Below are 16,341 nucleotides of genomic sequence, written 5' to 3' on the forward strand. Positions count from 1 at the left end.
CGCTGTGGCCCTTCCTGCCTCATCCTGCCCCCAGCTGGACACTGCAGTCCAGGGCAGCCCCTGCTGCACCCCACAGTTCCCCTGTCTGGGGAGCCCTGCAAGCCTGGGACCAGCGAACGGGTCGGTTGTGCGAGGGGGCGGATGCTGTGGCAGAGGGCAGGACTGCCGGCTCCTGCTGTGGGAAAGGAAGTTGGGCCTGTGATAGGGATCGGCTGCCTGCCCAGGGGAGGGTGGGGGTGGGGGCAGGTTCTTGCAGGGGGTTGGGGGGGTGGCAGAGAGAAGCCAGACCTCCCCTTTCAGGACCTTCCAGAGAGGTGAAGTGGGGTCATTAGTGCTGCCCCACCCCACGTGTGGGAGGGGGGCTAGGACTTCTCAGCAATTGGGAGGCTGCTAAGCACCATCGGCCTGAGTGGGGGCCTGGATGGGAGGGAGGCCGTGGTCTCTACGCAGGGCCAGGCAACCGCAGACCCCCTGTTGCCTCTGGCCTGGGGAATGGGAGCTGTGGGTCAGCTGCAATCGCCAGCAAAACGGGGGTGGGGGTGTCAGACTCGCTGGGCTCCCTGGGTCAGGTCGATCTCTTGCAGCCTAGCCTACCTCCCAGGGTTGTAGTGAGGGTGCAGTGGGGTTGTCTCCACCATGAGTTTCTGGCTTCAGTCAGAGACCAAGAGAAGCCGCGGGGGGGGGGGGGGGGCTCCACTGCTCTGGGGCTCTCAGGGGCCTCAGGGGCAAAGGGGGCTGGGGCTGGACACCCAGAGGATGAGCCCGTCGCCACGCAAGCCCAAAGCCATGGGTGGGGTTGAATCGAGCCGCCCTTTCCAGGGCGAGTGGAGAGTCCTGATAACTGCCTACGAGGGCCCAGCCCCGACTCATGTGTCTTGGGGAGGGGGGAGGGGCTGCCAGAGCCCAGCTTGACCAGTGCCAGGGAGCTGCCTGGTCCCCTGGGAATGGCACCCCCTGGGTGGGAAGGAGGAGAGAAGCTGTCGGTCTGGATTCACCCGTGACCCTTCTGACTGCGAGGTGGCTTGGGATGGATCTTTGCAGGGTCTCACATGTCTCTCCTTGACGCTCCACGGAGCCCGGAGGGGTCTCAGCCCCCCCCCCGGATGACCTCCCAAGAGCAAAGGCTGGTGGCCGGGTGGGGCGGGACAGGGTGTGTGGGGTGGGGGCACTCCCTGAGCTCTTCTCTCCCCCCCTTCCTCTTTGGCAGAAGAACCTGGTGGCCGGCTGCTTCCACGATGGGCTGCTCCTCTACGCCGCTGTGCTGAACGAGACGCTGCGCGAAGGCGGCACCAAGCGTGACACCGGCCGCATCCTCCAGAAGATGAAGGGCCGGAAGTTCCAGGGTACTGGATGCTGGGGGGGGAGGGGCAAGGCGGCAGGGGTGGGGCTGGGGGACCAGCCTGCCGGATGGAGCCAGGGAGTGGGGGGAGTGGGATGGCTCGATAGCGCAGCGGCTCCGTGGTGGCCCTCGGCCTGGCCTGGAGGGCACAGGCTCCAGCTGCTTCTCACCTCCGACCCTTGAGTGCGGGCCAGCCGGCGCCAGGCCTCCTAGAAAGGGTGCGCTTCTCCCCCTCCCCCGCCAGGTGTCACTGGGACGGTCAGCATGGACAGCAACAACGACCGCGAGACAGACTTTGACGTGTGGGCCATGGCGGATGTGGAGAGTGGAGAGTACCAGGTAGGAGAGGAGGCCCCCCAGCGCCCTGCAGAGAACCCTGGGTGGGGCTCAGGATGCAAAGGGACAGGCCCAGACCCCCACCCCCTTCCGCACTGGTGGCTGGGCAGAAGCTGCAGCACGCAAGGGGGCAGTGGGGGAGATGCCGCCTGACCCGGGGGCCTGGATCCTGCCCACTGTGGAAACACGGGGGGGGGGGAGGGCTAGTGGTGGCCGTGAGCACCAGTGGCTTCAACAAGGGGTGGGGGAGATTCATGGAGGAGGGAGAGGCCCACCTGCGGCCCCTCGCCACGGCTACTCCAGGGAAGCAACCCCTTCAGGGCCAGGGGGTCGGACGTCAGGGGAAAGGCTCATTTGGCCTTCCAGAGGAACCGGTCCCCCTCCCCATGAAAAGACAGGCGAGTGGATGGGGGGCCCTCACTGGCCGGGCGCTGTTTCTTCCCGCAGGTGGTGGGCCATTACGTGGGATCAGAGAAGCAAATGAGCTGGCTGGGGCCCATCCCCTGGAAGAAGGGGGGGCCCCCTCTCGACAATCCGCCCTGCGTCTTTGATGTGGACGACCCCTCCTGCGAGAAAAGTGGGTCCCCTGGCTGGCTGCCCGTAACTCTCCCCTAACCCTGCTCCTGGGAGGGGCAGGCAGCCCACCATTTGTCCAGCTGCTTCCGGCAGGGCTGAAGGCGCCCCCTCCTTCCTGGGACGGCTCCCTGGAGCTCCAAAGAGGGTCTTTCCTCAGCCCAGTCTCTGCTCCCCCCCTGCCCCCCAGCTGAGTTTCCTGCAGGCTTCTTGTGAATGGGCCCTGGTGCTTCTGTGCCAGACTCAGCTGGTCGGAGGAGTTTGTCTCCAGGACCAGTCAGTGGGTACACCTGGGCGGCAGGTGGAGGGTCTGGTCTTCTGGGTTGGGGGGGTGTTCAGTGTGCTGCCCCCACTGCATGCAGCCTGCCTCCAGGGCTCCCCTGTGGAAGGAGGGGAAGGTTTCTTCAAAGGCCGTCAGCAGCTTGGCAGAGATCTCCATCCTCCCCCTCCCCCCTGGATTGCCACGATGGGAGGGGGCTTGGGACGGCTGTGCTCTCTCAAGGACACCCCCCCCCATCACAACTGCCTCCTCTTTCAGCTCCATTCTCCACCTTGGCCATCGTGGCGCTGGGAGCCGGACTCACCTTCGTCATGTTTGGAGTGTCCAGCTTCCTGATCTTCAGGTGAGTGAGCCACAGGTGAGAGAGAGTCCCCCCCTCAACACACACACACGGCACCAGCTGGCTGACCAATCTTGGGTGCTGCGGCTCAGTCCCCTCTTTTAAGCACCCACCTGGTCTCAGTCAGGCCACGGGGCACAGGGTGGGTGGCGTTGCTGGATGTATCCGGCAGCCTTGCACTGCCCTTAACCCTCCCCTGAGGCTGCCCCCCAGTGCCAGCCCCCGTGCTCGGAGTCAGGGAGCCACCAGCTCTGTCCTGCCAGAGAGCCCCCCCCCTGTGGGGGAGGGCTCAGGAGGGTCTGACAAGGACTTGGGAAACGCTGCTCCGAATCCCTCCCCCGCCCTTAAGCAGCCTGGGTGGCCTCACCTGGGAGAAGGAGAGTTGGGGGTCTGCGCCCCATTTTTCTTTACTGTAGTAAGTCCCAAAGTGGCTGACCATCAACTTTCCATTCTTCTCCCCACACTTGCCTCCTGTCCCACCCCCACAACAGACCCCTCGAGAGGCAGGTGGGGCTGAGAGGGTTCTGAGAGAACAGGGACAGGCCCGAGGTCTCCCCACAGGCTTCATGTGCAGGAGTGGGGAAACAAACCCAGTTCACCAGATTAGAGTCCACCTGCTTCTAACCACTACACCTCACTGGCAGCCCCATCAGCTTGTCATGCTGATAAAACGGAGGAGGGGAGACTGTGCACCTCCATGAGGGGTCACTTGGGCTGGAACTGTGCTGATCGGAGCTGGAGCCCCCACCCCCGGGAGAAGCGGGTGTGGGCGGGGCTTGCGTGTTCTGAAGGGCGGGGCTGCTCTTTCCTCAGGAAGCTGAGGCTGGAGAAGGAGCTGGCCAGCATGCTGTGGAGGATTCGCTGGGAGGAGCTGCAGTTTGGGAGCTCCGAGCGCTACTACAAGGGGGCCGGCAGCCGCCTGACCCTCTCTCTGGTGAGGCCCAGGGGAGAACACCCCCCCCCACATGAAATCTCCGGGCAGGCCGCCCCCCCCCCCCCACCCTGGCTGCCTCCAGACTGCCCCTTGTGCCTGCTGGCGCCCCCGTCCCAGCTGCCATGAGTTCACGGAGTGACGGTTTCCTCTTCCCTCCTTCCCTCCCCCAGCGTGGGTCCAGTTATGGCTCCCTGATGACGGCACATGGCAAATACCAGATCTTTGCCAACACGGGCCTCTTCAAGGTGAGTGCCCCTGCCCCGGAGTCACGCCCTTTGCAGCGCCCCCTCTGCTCTCTAACTCGGCCCCCCTCTCTTGCAGGGAAACGTCGTGGCCATCAAACATGTCAACAAGAAGCGGATCGATCTGACGCGGCAGGTGCTCTTCGAACTCAAGCACGTACGTCCCTGGGGGCTGCACCGGAGGGCATCGGGTGCCTCTGCTGGCACAGGGGGCGTGGGGGTTGGCGGAACGGACCCAGGAGCCCCATCCCAGGGCCCACGGGAGCAATCCCGAACCATGCCCTGCCGCTTCCTCCAAATCCCAGCTCGGTGCCAACTGTGCCCCCCCCCCTTTGGCGGCAGACATTCCCTGGGCTGTCCAGAAAGGGCCACCTGGCCCGGCTCAGCTGGACTGAGGGGGCTCTGCTTCTGCCCGGCTGCAGATGCGAGACGTCCAGTTCAACCACCTGACACGCTTCATTGGGGCCTGCATCGACCCGCCCAATATCTGCATTGTGACCGAGTACTGCCCCCGGGGCAGCTTACAGGTGAGGCCTCGTTCCCCTCTCCAGCCTCGGCCACCCCCATGGAACAGGGCACCGGCAGGGACTTGGAAGGGGACAGCCTGGGTGACCATCCGGGGGCGGGGGATGCTGGGGTCGAGACATTCTCTGCTGGGCCTGGGTCCTCACCTGCCTGCGTTCTCATGCATCTCTTCCCTGCCCCCCCCCCCCCCGCAGGACATTCTGGAGAACGAGAGCATCAGCCTGGACTGGGTGTTCCGCTACTCGCTCATCAATGACCTCGTCAAAGTGAGTGACGGGGCACGAGGAGGGGGGGGGCTTTGTGGAGAGGCTGCTGCCGTTACATGTGGAGTCCCAGGACAGAGACCCCCCCCTCCCAGGCCTGCCCTGGCTCCCGAGTTGGCCTCCCCTGGACATTCTCATCTGGTCACTCCCTTGCTGTGTGGCTCTGTGGCCTGTCAGGCCGTCCTTTCAGCAGCCCCTCTCCCCTTGGCAGCCCCAGTGGCTCTGCCCGTTGGCTGGAGCTGCCGAAGGTGGCCGGCTGGCCTCCTTCCTTCCTTCCTTCCTTCCTTCCTTCCTTCCTTCCTTCCTTCCTTCCTTCCTTCCTTCCTTCCTTCCTTCCTTCCTTCCTTCCTTCCTTCCTTCCTTCCTTCCTTCCTTCCTTCCTTCCTTCCTTCCTTCCTTCCTTCCTTCCTTCCTTCCTTCCTTCCTCCCTCCCTCCCTCCCTCCCTCCCTCCCTCCCTCCCTCCCTCCCTCCCTCCCTCCCGGCCCAGGGCTTCCTCAGCAGCCTCCTCCTTGTCCGTCTGGCGCAGGGCATGGCCTTTCTGCACGGCAGCATCATCGGCCACCACGGCAGCCTCAAGTCCTCCAACTGCGTGGTGGACAGCCGCTTTGTGCTCAAGATCACGGATTATGGACTGGCCAGTTTCCGGCAGAGCAGCGAGGGGGAGGGCAGCCATGCCCTTTATGCCAGTGAGTGCCCCACCTGCCCTGCTGCCCGCCTCGGGGCCTCTGGTCCTGCCCATCCCCCGCCCCCACCCCCAGAACAGGGAATGCCGCAGTGGCAGCCATCAGCCTCGCTTTCGGAGTGGCTGTTCTCACTGCGCACTCCTGTGGGGGATCTGGCCCAGCAGGATCTGTGCCTTTGACCTTTGGCTCTTTCTCTTTGGCCCCCCCTCCGCCTCCCAGAGAAACTGTGGACGGCCCCTGAGCTCCTCCAGAGGAGGCACCTGCCCCTTCCTGCCATTCAGAAAGCGGACGTGTACAGCTTCGGGATCATCCTGCAGGAGATTGCCCTGCGCAACGGGGCCTTCTACGTGGAGGGCATGGACCTCAGCCCCAAAGGTGAGGAGCCCCCTAGACCAGGGGAGGGGCCCTGGCTCAGGGGCAGACTGTCCGCTTGGCAGGCCGAAGGGCCCCGGTTCAATCCCCGGCCTCTCCTTCTCTGCCCGAGGCTCTGGAGAGTGCCTGCCTGCCTGCCTGCCTGCCTGAGTAGGCAATCCCCGGCCGCGTTTGTGTCTTCTGTGTGTGCTCCAGTAGCAGCTTCCATGTCCACTGAAGCCGCCTGAGCAGTGGAGGGGTGGTGGTGGTTCAATGGAGGAGCCCCCACCTGGCATGCAGCACCTCCCGCTGAACAGAGGCGGGCAACAGGAAGGACCTCTGCTCAAGAGGCCAGAGAGCGGCTGCCAGTCAGAGCGGGTGATGCTGACCTGGATGCACCGGCTGAGTGTCCTGCAGCTGCGTATGTTCCTGTGCAAAGAGACAGAGATGGGCCCAGCTATGCTTTGGGGGACCCACCTGGCTTCTCTCCATCATCTCTGGACCGCGAGGGCAGGACAGGGTCCGTGGGGATCTGGGGAGGGGATCTTGGGCCGCCAGCAAGAACTACGGAAGTCCCAGTGGACAAGGGCCTCCCTCTGGGCACACGGGGCCCTGACTGGCTGTGTGGGGAGCCCCCCTCCCAATGTGGAAGCTGGCTGGTCCTGGAGTCCTTCTGCAGGCAGGTGTGGGGTCGTCCCTGCCCAGGTGTTCTTTGTCCAATAGTCCAACAGCTGTTTTTGCCCACGAAGCGGCTGTGAGTGGCACGGATCCCTGTGTGCCCTGCCAGCCCTCATGGGACTGGTGCCTGCTCTACCATGGGCACCTTCTCGCGGGGTGCCTGTATCGGGAGCAGGTGTCCTGCCCAAGCACTCCTGCTGTGCGCCAGGTGTGGGGAAAGGCACGTGGTCCTGCCAGGGAGCTGCCCGTTCGAAGCGTTGGCCTTGTTCCACCAGCCTGGCCTTCAGAGTAGGGGCCGGTCAGGCCACGGTGAACGGGAGGAAGGGGTAGCACCTTCTGCTTCCTGGTGGGGGGACTCCAGAACGCCCCCCCTCCCAGTGTGGCCGACCAGCACCCTGGATGGGGGTGAGCTTCAACAGTGCTGCTGCTGCTGCTGCTGCTGCCGCCACTAAGTGACGGTGCCCACTCTGTCTCTGTCTTCCCAGCACCATGCCCCCCCAGCACCAGGATGCTCCTGCCCCCCTCATTGTCTCAGTGGCCAGCCACGCACTCCACGCCCTGGCATGCACCCCCCCCCCCGCCGCCCGTCTTACATCGGCCAGGCCGGCCTCCATTTCACCCAGCCCATGCGCTCACGTCACTCCTCTGCACCCCCACGCCCACCTCCCCCCCCCACAGAGATTGTGCAGAAGGTGCGCAACAGCCAGCGGCCGTACTTCCGCCCCACCACGGACACGCGGCTGCACAGCGAGGAGCTGGCCGTGCTGATGGAGCGCTGCTGGGCCCAGGAGACGGCTGAGCGCCCCGACTTCACCCAGATCAAGACCTTCATCCGGCGGTTCAACAAGTGGGTGCTGGGGGGAGGGGGGCTCGCTGTTTCTGTCCAGGGGGGCATCGCTGCTAACACCGGGCTGGGACACCCAGGCAAGGGGTGGGCGGGCGGGCGGGCGGGGGGTGAGTTCCCTCATTTGCCTCTCTCAGGCATCAACCTGTGGGAAGGGCCAAAGGCACGCCCCTTCTGCTGCCTCTAGCCAGTAGACCTCCCTGCCTTCAGCGCCCCTCTCCCCCCTCCTAACGGGGCTGGCTGCCTTAGTTAATTTGGAGACAGGTAGACTCTTCCAGACTTTGCCCTAATATGCAAATACACCCCCCCCCACACACACACACACAAGCACTGGGTTCCATCGTCCTCCCCCCATGTGTAGATGCTCTTCTGGGCATTGATGGGTAACCCGGACTCTGCCCCCTCCCCCTCACTGAAAAGCCCAGAATCCAGAGATGCTGTGTGCCCCCCCCGCCCCGCCCCCCCCCCCTTGCACGTCCTTTGAGCACTTCAGAAATGCCGGAGAGAGGCCAAGTGAAGCAAGAATGAACTGCGGGGAGGGGGGGGGGGTAAGGTACCCTGTCAAGAGAGTCAATCTGCTCTAGGGGGAACTGGCCCCCGCCCCCACCGGCCACTGCCATGCCTGTCTCTGTGGGGCCAGGTGACGATGGGACCTCGGCTATTGTGGCCTTTGCTCTTCTTGTGCCAGAAAAGGAACAGGGGGGGGGGGTTCTGGAGGCGGGAGGGGGCTCAGCAGCCTGCGTGTTCGTCATGCTGTGGGGGCTCCTTTGAACTCCCAGTGGGGCTGCTGGGCTGAGCCCTGGCTGGGGCCCTCCGGCTGGATCGGCCCCCGAGGCCATGCCCGCTCTCAGGCAATTCTCCTGCCCCGCCCCCAAGTGCCGCTCCTGTCCTCCTCTGCAGGGAGAGCGGCACCACCATCTTGGACAACCTGCTGTCCCGCATGGAGCAGTACGCCAACAACCTGGAGAAGCTGGTGGAGGAGCGCACGCAGGCCTACCTGGAGGAGAAGCGCAAGGCGGAGAACTTGCTCTACCAGATCCTCCCTCAGTGAGTGGCCACGCCCCCTCCCTCCCACTCCCCTCCCTGTGTCTGGCTGAGGGGCTGAGCAGGGGGCTCAGGGACTCTCTGCCCTTCTCTCCAGCTCGGTGGCCGAGCAGCTGAAGCGCGGCGAGACGGTGCAGGCAGAGGCCTTTGACTGCGTCACCATCTATTTCAGTGACATTGTGGGCTTCACGTCCCTGTCGGCTGAGAGCACCCCCATGCAGGTAGCTGGAAGGCAGTGGAGGGAGGGTGGGATCAGCCCCACCTCTGGCCTGGCCCTCCCCCTGGTTCTCCCCAGGGTGGCACACGCACCCCTCCTCCCTTTCAACAACCCAGTGGGGTCGGCCGGGCAAAGCATCTGCCAGTGGCCCCCTGTCAACTAGTGTGCTGAGAAGACTCCGGTGTGTCTCTTGGCCTCTGGGTCTGTGGCTGGCTGCTTTCTTCCAGCTGCTCAGCGGGCAGAGAGGGGCTGGTCTGTCTGAAGCAGCCCCAATGCCGCCGTGCTGGCTCTCGTGGCCACCTGGGGGCTTTGGGTCCTTCATCTGAAGAGGCGCTCGGAGGCCTCCTTCACACCTGCGAGTGGGGGGCTGTCATGTGACGGCATCGGGGGGGAGCGGCTGGTATAGATCCAGCAGCGGCAACCATCCGCCTCAACCCCAGGAGTGCTTTTCGGCACAGGCAGGTCACTGCGTCCACTGCAAGTCACCTGGGCTAAGAAAGCAAGGGGGGCTGGTGTGAGCCAGGGGCGGCAGGGACGGAGGCTGCGGGGCACGGTCTGTTTTCTAGGCGAGTCACTCGCCATGTGCTATCGTCCCCCAGGTGGTGACCCTGCTAAACGACCTGTACACTTGCTTTGATGCCATCATTGACAACTTTGATGTCTACAAGGTGAGTGTGAAGGCAGGGCGCGGGTGGGGTGGGCAGGGCTCCACCCCCAAATGACGCTCAAGGGGCAGGGCGGAGTCAGACTGCTCCTCCCTCCCGGCAGGTGGAGACCATTGGCGATGCCTACATGGTGGTGTCGGGGCTGCCCGTCCGGAATGGCAAGCTGCACGCCCACGAGATAGTCCGCATGGCCCTCGCCCTCCTGGAGGCCGTGAAGACGTTCCGCATCCGGCACCGGCCCAGCGAGCAGCTGCGCCTGCGGATCGGCATCCACTCTGGTGAGCCTCGGTGCAGGCGGGCCAGGGAGGAAGCCCACCTGGGCCAGCGGCCGTGGGAACGTGGAGTGCAGCTGCCTTCCTTTCCCTCCCTGCAGGGCCGGTGTGCGCGGGCGTGGTGGGCCTCAAAATGCCTCGATATTGCCTCTTCGGGGACACAGTCAACACGACCTCCCGCATGGAGTCGAATGGCGAGGGTGAGACTTGGATCGGTCCTGCAGCCACTACCATGCTCAGCACCGCCAGGCCCCTCCGAGGCCCTGATTCCCCCCCACCCCCGGACTGATTCTCCCCTGCCTGCTTGGTTTATTCCAGCCCTGAAGATCCACGTGTCGTCCTCCACTAAAGAGATCCTGGATGAGTTTGGCTGCTTTGAGCTGGAGCTGAGGGGAGACGTGGAGATGAAGGTGGGGGCTCTGCCTCCTAGTGAGCCGTGGGGAGCCCCCTCCCCTGGGGGGAGTCTTCGGTGGTCTTGCTGGGGGGGAGGGGCCAGTCCTTGGAACTGATCTCCTCCTCCTTCCGTGGCAGGGCAAGGGGAAGATGCGGACCTACTGGTTGCTGGGCGAGAAGGACCGCAGCAGCGTCATCTGATGTGACTCCGCCCCCTCCTAGGACTCCTCCTCCTAAGGGTACAAGGCAGCGGCTGCTCCCAGCAAGAACCTCAGCAGCTGCATGGCACCTTGCTTTGTGTCTTGGAGCAAAGAGTATGAGAGAGAGAGAGAGAGAGACGGACAGGAAGAGCAGGAAGACCCCCCTGGCTAGAGAGGCACCTGCTTGGCTGTGTCAAAGTGGGCAGGGCTGCTGCCCCCGCGAAATCAGCAGACCACCCCCATCCCTGATGCCAGCGAGGGCCCTGCAGCGTCCAGAGCAGGGGGGTGCCCGGTTCACTCTCAAACCTGCTTCCCGGCGGGGCCTGGCTGGTTCCTGGCCCCTGCGGCTTCCCCTGTTCCATACAGCTCAGCTGGCTGAGCCACCCGGTGACTGTTGCCTCCCTCCCTCCCCCCCAGTGTAAATATAGAAATCCAAACACAGGACTGAATATTTTGTGGAAATACAGACTTTATAACCCAAAATACTGGGCACCCTTTGTGTTGGTGTGAGGGGGAGGGGGCAGACAGCCTGTGCCGATCTGCCAGGGCGGGGGCAGAGACGAGTGCTGCACCAAAAGAGGAGTTGGAATGCCTGGGGGGGGGGCTCTCTCCCACCCGTGGGGGCTCCCAAGCAGCGCTTTGCTGCCTGCTGCTGAATGGTGGGAGGCTGGGGTGCTTTCCTCTGCACGCTGCTCTCTTCCACCCCCCCCCACTCCACGCACGGCAAGGCAGGGCCCCCCCCCTGCTCCAGTGCCCCCTCGGTTTGCTAGGGCAGCGGGTGGTTCTCTGGGCTGCAAGGCACGGGGTCGTCGAGGCTCTCTGCTGCAGGAGTCGTGAAGGAGGCATTCTTCCTGAAGGGGGTGTCACCCGTCCGGATCTGGGAGACCCCCTGGAGAGAGACAGGGAGGGGGCAGAGGAGTTCGCCTCCTGCCGCTGCGGACGTGGGCAGGGGGGTCTGACTGAGATCCACCCCCGGCCCTGTTTGAGAAGCGGCATGGCCGTGCCTGCTCTACAGCACCCCAGCGCTGGAGGCCGGGGGTCACCCACCGAGCGTTCCTCCCTTTCTGGCCACAGCCCGGTCACAGAACAATTCGGGGGCAGGAGATTTGAGCAGCAGGCCCAGGCGAGGGGGGGCGAGGGGGGAGGGCTGGGGGTCTCACTCACAGGCACCCGTCGGGCATGTTCCAGCCAGAAGGTCTGAGGCTGCTCGGTCCGGTAGTCGTGGGTCTGCAGACAGCAACAGTTGTGTGCCAGTCACACCCGGGCACAATGGTGGTTTGGACACAAAGGGCTGTCTAGTGGCACCCTGCCACTCAGTCCCATGTCAGTTGGGTCTCACCTTGGTGGGGGCAGGGGGCATCGAGAAGAAGCTGTCCTGACGGTAGTCCCGGTGAGTGGTGGACAGGGACTCCATGGTGCCGGGGGGAGGGTCGACATCCTCCTCAAAGGCCTGCTTGCTGCACACAAGGACAGCAGCATCAGCAGCGGGGTTCCTGCCATGTGTGTGTGTGTGTGGGGGGGGAGACGGGGCCCCTCCATCCCCTGCGGCTGGAGGCCTAAGGAAGCCCTTGAAGGTCACGGGGCTCCCGACCAGCATCCCAAGGGCAGTGAGATCCGGGACCCTTCTCCTCTGAACTGCCCCCAACCCGAGCGACTTGGCTCCAGGGAACTAGTAAGGAGGAAAGCCTCTTCCCCAGAGCCAGAGCACCCTCGCGCCCTTTGGGACACTGGGATTCGGCACTGCCATCGTCCGGCCAGAAAGGGCCTCTGCTCCCTGCCTGAATGCTGGGGCTCAGCCACTCCCGCCCAGCCAGCATCCACGGCTCATCCTCAGCCGTGCTTCACTTCCCCAGAAGCTGGAATGGGCTGGAGCAGAAATCAGAAGTTACACCGAGCATTTGGTCAACTAGTAAACAGCCTGTTGACTCTGTGAAGAGACCCTCAGCTGACTTTGAAACCTGAGATCCTTTCCCACGACCAACAGATCTGTCCTGAGGGTTAACTTCTTGGACCACGTGTGATTGGTGTTTGGAATATTCTGCCACAGGAGGTGGTGATGGCCACTCACCTGGATAGCTTTAAAAGGGGCTTGGACAGATTGATGGAGGAGAAGTCGATCTATGGCTACCAATCTTGATCCTCCTTGATCTGAGGTTGCAAATGCCTTAGCAGACCAGGTGCTCGGGAGCAGCAGCAGCAGCAGAAGGCCATTGCTTTCACCTCCTGCATGTGAGCTCCCAAAGGCACCTGGTGGGCCACTGCGAGTAGCAGAGAGCTGGACTAGATGGACTCTGGTCTGATCCAGCAGGCAAGTTCTTATGTTCTTATGACCAAGTGGCAGCAAAGGGTTGCGGGGAGAGCCCATTTCTGTAAGGCCAGCAGAGCGAACCAAGATGGCTCTTGCACACACACACACGACATAGCCACGGAACTTCCTGCGCCTCGACTCGTGCCTGTCTTCATGTATGTGAGCATTAGGCGGTAGAATTTATGTTTACTGCACCCACTTACTTGAATACTGATTGTACCTGAACCTTTTCTTTTGTAATGAAATAAACAAAATGAAGTTTTATCGGTGTAGTTCTGCCATTTGCAAGGGTCCAACCCTGACTTGGCCCCAGTTAGGTTGAAAGGGGATTGAATTCCCGGCTCCAGGTATGGGACAGGAGCATTAAAGGCCAGGCAGGTTCTGACACCCCCTCCCCCCCCCCCCCCGCAGCCAGGGCTGGGAAACTGGTCTGGATTGTGGATGGCCAGTCGAATCCTGCTGCGTTGGGAAGGGGCTGACGACAAGAGCCAAGCCGGGCAAGGAGCCAGGTAGAGTTGATGGCACCCGCCAAACCACCATCCCCGGTCCTGAGGAGGAGGGAAGGTACGCAGCGCTCACCTGTATTTCTGGTACAAGAGCCATTCCATCATGGCCTCACGCTGGCCTGGCAAAGAAGGACACAGAAAGGTCAGAGTGGTCGCCTTGGAACACCAGTTCCCCCGACCCGCCTCAGACCTCCCGCCCCACAGACTGGCACCAGAGGGGCTCGGCACCCCTTCCCACCAGCCACTGGAGCAGAGGGCCACAGAGGTCGCCTGGGCCAGTCCAGTTGTGGGGCTTTCTGGCTCTGCCTGCCAATGGAAAGCAAGAGGTCTGGAAGCCCATCCGGTGCCCAGGAGGCCTGGAGTCCCGCTGGCTTCAGCCCCTTTCACCAAGCCAGCCCCTCCCCCCCCACGGCTACCACTCTGCAGGCCTAGCAAAGAGGCCTCCCAAGTGGCCGGCGGGGGGCGGTGGACCGGGAGCCTTGGGGACCCCTCCCCTCACTGGGAGAAGGGCTGGGCTGACGACCCTGGTGCTGTCAGCAGCTTGGGCCAGGGGACTCAGGCAGGAAAGCCCGATTGGGGGGGGCTTTCCCAGGCCACAAGGCAGCACCCGCAGCATCAGGCACCCCGTTTTTCTGGAGGGGGCCCCACCTCCCGCCCTAGGCAGGCCCTGCTGCCCGTCCCACCTCGTGGCGGGAGCGCGGTGGGCCACCTGCCGGGGCTGCGGTAGGAGTCCTTGGTGGTGGTGCTGGAGGCCAGGCCGGCGAGGCGCTGGAGCGTGAGCAGGCCCCGGTGCCCGTGCCGGAAGTAGAAGCCCTCCGAGCCGTCCTCGGGGCTCGGCACGCGGTCCAGTTCCTGGGTGGCCCTCTGCGCGGCAAAGCGGAGACGGGGAGGCGGTGGGCGTGAGTGCGGGATGCGCTCCGGAATGGGGCGGCGGCAGCTTTTGGGGCCGATCAATGGGGCTGCCGGAGGAACTGTGTGGGGGGGTGTGAAAGCCCCGGCCCCCTCCCCCCATGTGGGCAGGCAGAGGCCACGTCGTCGTCGTCCCCCCCCACGGCAGTCTTTCCCTGGCTTAGTGCATTCAAATGACTTCCTCCCCGTTGCCTTGTTGCCCCCCTTACAAGGACGGGCCCTGCGAGGTGGGCCAGCGCGATTAGATCCCCTGAGTCAGGACGGCGGGGTGGGGGTGACCGTTCCAAAAAGCCGCGGGGCTGGGCGGGAGAGGGAAGCCGGGCCGCCTTACCTCCTCCTGCCAGTTGCCCAGCAGGCAGTGCCCGCGGGCGGGGGGCGGCCCGGGGGGCTCCAGCGGCAGCAGCAAGGCCAGGGGGGGCTCCGGCGGCCCGGGAGGCGCCTCCGAGGCCGGAGGGTCGGGTTCCAAGGCGATGGGGGCCTCCACGCCCCCCACTTCCCCCGCGCACGGCGGCGGCTCCCACCTGCGGACGAGAGAGAGGCGCTCAGCTCGGCCCCGCCCCCAACTCCCCCGGGCCAGGCGAGGAGGCGGGGCTTGCGGGCCCTCACCCGGCCGCTCCCGCCGGCTCCTCCGCCATCCCTCCGCTCCTCCGGCAGCCGCGTCCTGGTAGCCACGGAGACGGGCGGGGCGGGGCGAAGACAGCCGGCCTCCCTCATTGGCCACGCCCCGCCGCCGCCCGCTCTGCACGTGGACAGAGGCACGCTCGCCCATCGCCTGGCCGCCCCCAACCCTCTGCCAGGAGGGCACCTTCGGGGGGGTGGGTGCCGAGGAGTCCTGTCTGGGGGGCGCGGAAACCCCTTTCGCCCCCTTCCCTCCCCGCCACTGCCCCAGCAGGAACTGATTCCCCCCCAATAAACGCCCCCCCCCCCCGCAACCCTAACCCTAACCCTAACTGGAGCCCTGGGCAAAACCTGAGTTGGATTGCCCGCCCCCCCCCCCCCCATGGGCGGCTAATCCACCACAACCAATTTTTTTTTGCACCAGGACATTGGTGCCTGCAAAGGGTGCATTTTAGAACATAATAGGACAAAATGCCTCAGCATATCATCCCATGGGATGCACATGTCCATATGCTACTCCCCAAGTTTGGTAAAGGTTTGGTTCAAAGGGAAGTCCAAAGTTGCTATCTAAGTGGGACTCCCAAAGAGGATACCCCATCCCCATTGTTTCCAACTTGAGTAGAGACTAATTAGGGAGATAGGGGGCTACAGTTTTTTGAGGGTCCATAACTTTGGCCCCCCTGAAGACCAAACTGCACCAAAACTTTCCCTGGGGGAGTATCACCGCTCAATACCGGCAGTCTCCCTGGATAGAGACCCTGAACATCTGTTGAGGACTGTGCCTTCAGAAATGCCTCCCCCAGTACCTGCAACTCCTCATGGACAGCAATACAGAGAAACTCAATGCAGAACAAGAGATTCTTGGGCAAATTTCGCAGGATGTTCCACTTGCAGGGGGGGCGCATTTTTGGATGTATTGGCACCAAGAAAATTTCCAAGGGTATCATCTGCTTGGGAAACTGTTCTTATGAGTACCCCAAAGTTTATGTGCAGTTTGGTTTTAGGGGGGTCCAAAGTTGCTTGGACCCTGCAGAGAGGGTGCCCCATCCCCATCATTCTTTGCTAAAGGAGATGGGGGCTACCCTTTCGAGGTGGGTCCATAACTTTTGGACCCCTTGAACCAAACTGCACCACAGGGGACTTGGGGGGTGCCATCATCTACAGATGATACCCTAGAAATTTTGGTGCTGGATACATCAAAAATGCACCCCTGCAGGAATTTTTAATCCTAGAAATTTGCCCAAGATTCTTTTGTTCTGCATTGAGTTTTCTGCATTGCTGTCAATGGGTTGCAGGCTGGGGCACATGGCTCTGAAGGCACAGTTCATTATTTTAGGAGACCCTCATCAGGAGACTTCCCTAATGATACCCCCCAAGTTTGATGCAGTTTGGTTCAGGAGGGCCAAAGTTATGGACCCTCAAACTGCAGCCCCCATCTCCTATTAGCTCCCATTGGAAACAATGGGGGATAGGGGCACCCCTTTTGGGGGTCCATAACTTTGGACTCCTTGAACCAAACCTCACCAAACTTGGGGGGTAGCATAAGGACAGTCTCCTGATGATACCCTGATGATGATACCCTTGGTGCCGCTAGCCTAAAAACTGCGCCCCCTTCAGGCCAAAAATGGAAAACCACTAAAATACCCAAAAACGAACCCAGCATTTTGATGCCCCCCCACAAGGTGATGCCCTGGGCAGTTGCCCACCTTGCCCAATGGGCATTACGCCAGTGCCCCCCAGATGTGTCTGCTCTAAAGACATCGGGTGGGGGGAGGGCTGAGCCCCCAAGCCAGAGCCGGAGGGCGGGGTAGAGCCGAAGA

At 63.2% G+C, this 16,341-nt stretch overlaps 2 protein-coding genes across 2 annotated transcripts in view; one reads left to right on the forward strand and one right to left on the reverse strand.

The window, feature by feature from the left end:
* The window catches only part of NPR2 (natriuretic peptide receptor 2), a 33,260-nt gene extending 22,597 nt beyond the window's left edge, over positions 1-10,663 (forward strand). The window contains exons 4-22 of the mRNA XM_048503588.1: positions 1,208-1,343; positions 1,584-1,678; positions 2,123-2,252; positions 2,787-2,871; positions 3,682-3,802; positions 3,973-4,047; positions 4,124-4,201; positions 4,467-4,571; positions 4,764-4,835; positions 5,360-5,519; positions 5,736-5,891; positions 7,224-7,392; positions 8,290-8,436; positions 8,531-8,654; positions 9,250-9,318; positions 9,419-9,593; positions 9,689-9,787; positions 9,906-9,997; positions 10,119-10,663. Coding sequence (XP_048359545.1) covers positions 1,208-1,343; positions 1,584-1,678; positions 2,123-2,252; positions 2,787-2,871; positions 3,682-3,802; positions 3,973-4,047; positions 4,124-4,201; positions 4,467-4,571; positions 4,764-4,835; positions 5,360-5,519; positions 5,736-5,891; positions 7,224-7,392; positions 8,290-8,436; positions 8,531-8,654; positions 9,250-9,318; positions 9,419-9,593; positions 9,689-9,787; positions 9,906-9,997; positions 10,119-10,181 — 2,151 coding nt within the window. The 3' untranslated portion in view covers positions 10,182-10,663. The remainder of the gene's footprint in view (positions 1-1,207; positions 1,344-1,583; positions 1,679-2,122; positions 2,253-2,786; positions 2,872-3,681; positions 3,803-3,972; positions 4,048-4,123; positions 4,202-4,466; positions 4,572-4,763; positions 4,836-5,359; positions 5,520-5,735; positions 5,892-7,223; positions 7,393-8,289; positions 8,437-8,530; positions 8,655-9,249; positions 9,319-9,418; positions 9,594-9,688; positions 9,788-9,905; positions 9,998-10,118) is intronic.
* Positions 10,481-14,657, reverse strand: SPAG8 (sperm associated antigen 8). Its single transcript, XM_048503319.1, has 6 exons — positions 14,510-14,657; positions 14,235-14,424; positions 13,678-13,858; positions 13,068-13,113; positions 11,520-11,637; positions 10,481-11,407 (listed from the first exon to the last, which is right to left on the reverse strand). Exons 1-6 carry the CDS (start codon positions 14,536-14,538, stop codon positions 10,481-10,483), a joined length of 1,491 nt encoding a protein of 496 aa, XP_048359276.1. The 5' UTR covers positions 14,539-14,657.
* Positions 14,658-16,341: the final 1,684 nt, after the last annotated feature.

This window comes from Sphaerodactylus townsendi, linkage group LG07 (assembly GCF_021028975.2).
Source record: "Sphaerodactylus townsendi isolate TG3544 linkage group LG07, MPM_Stown_v2.3, whole genome shotgun sequence".
Taxonomy (NCBI): Eukaryota; Metazoa; Chordata; class Lepidosauria; order Squamata; family Sphaerodactylidae; genus Sphaerodactylus; species Sphaerodactylus townsendi.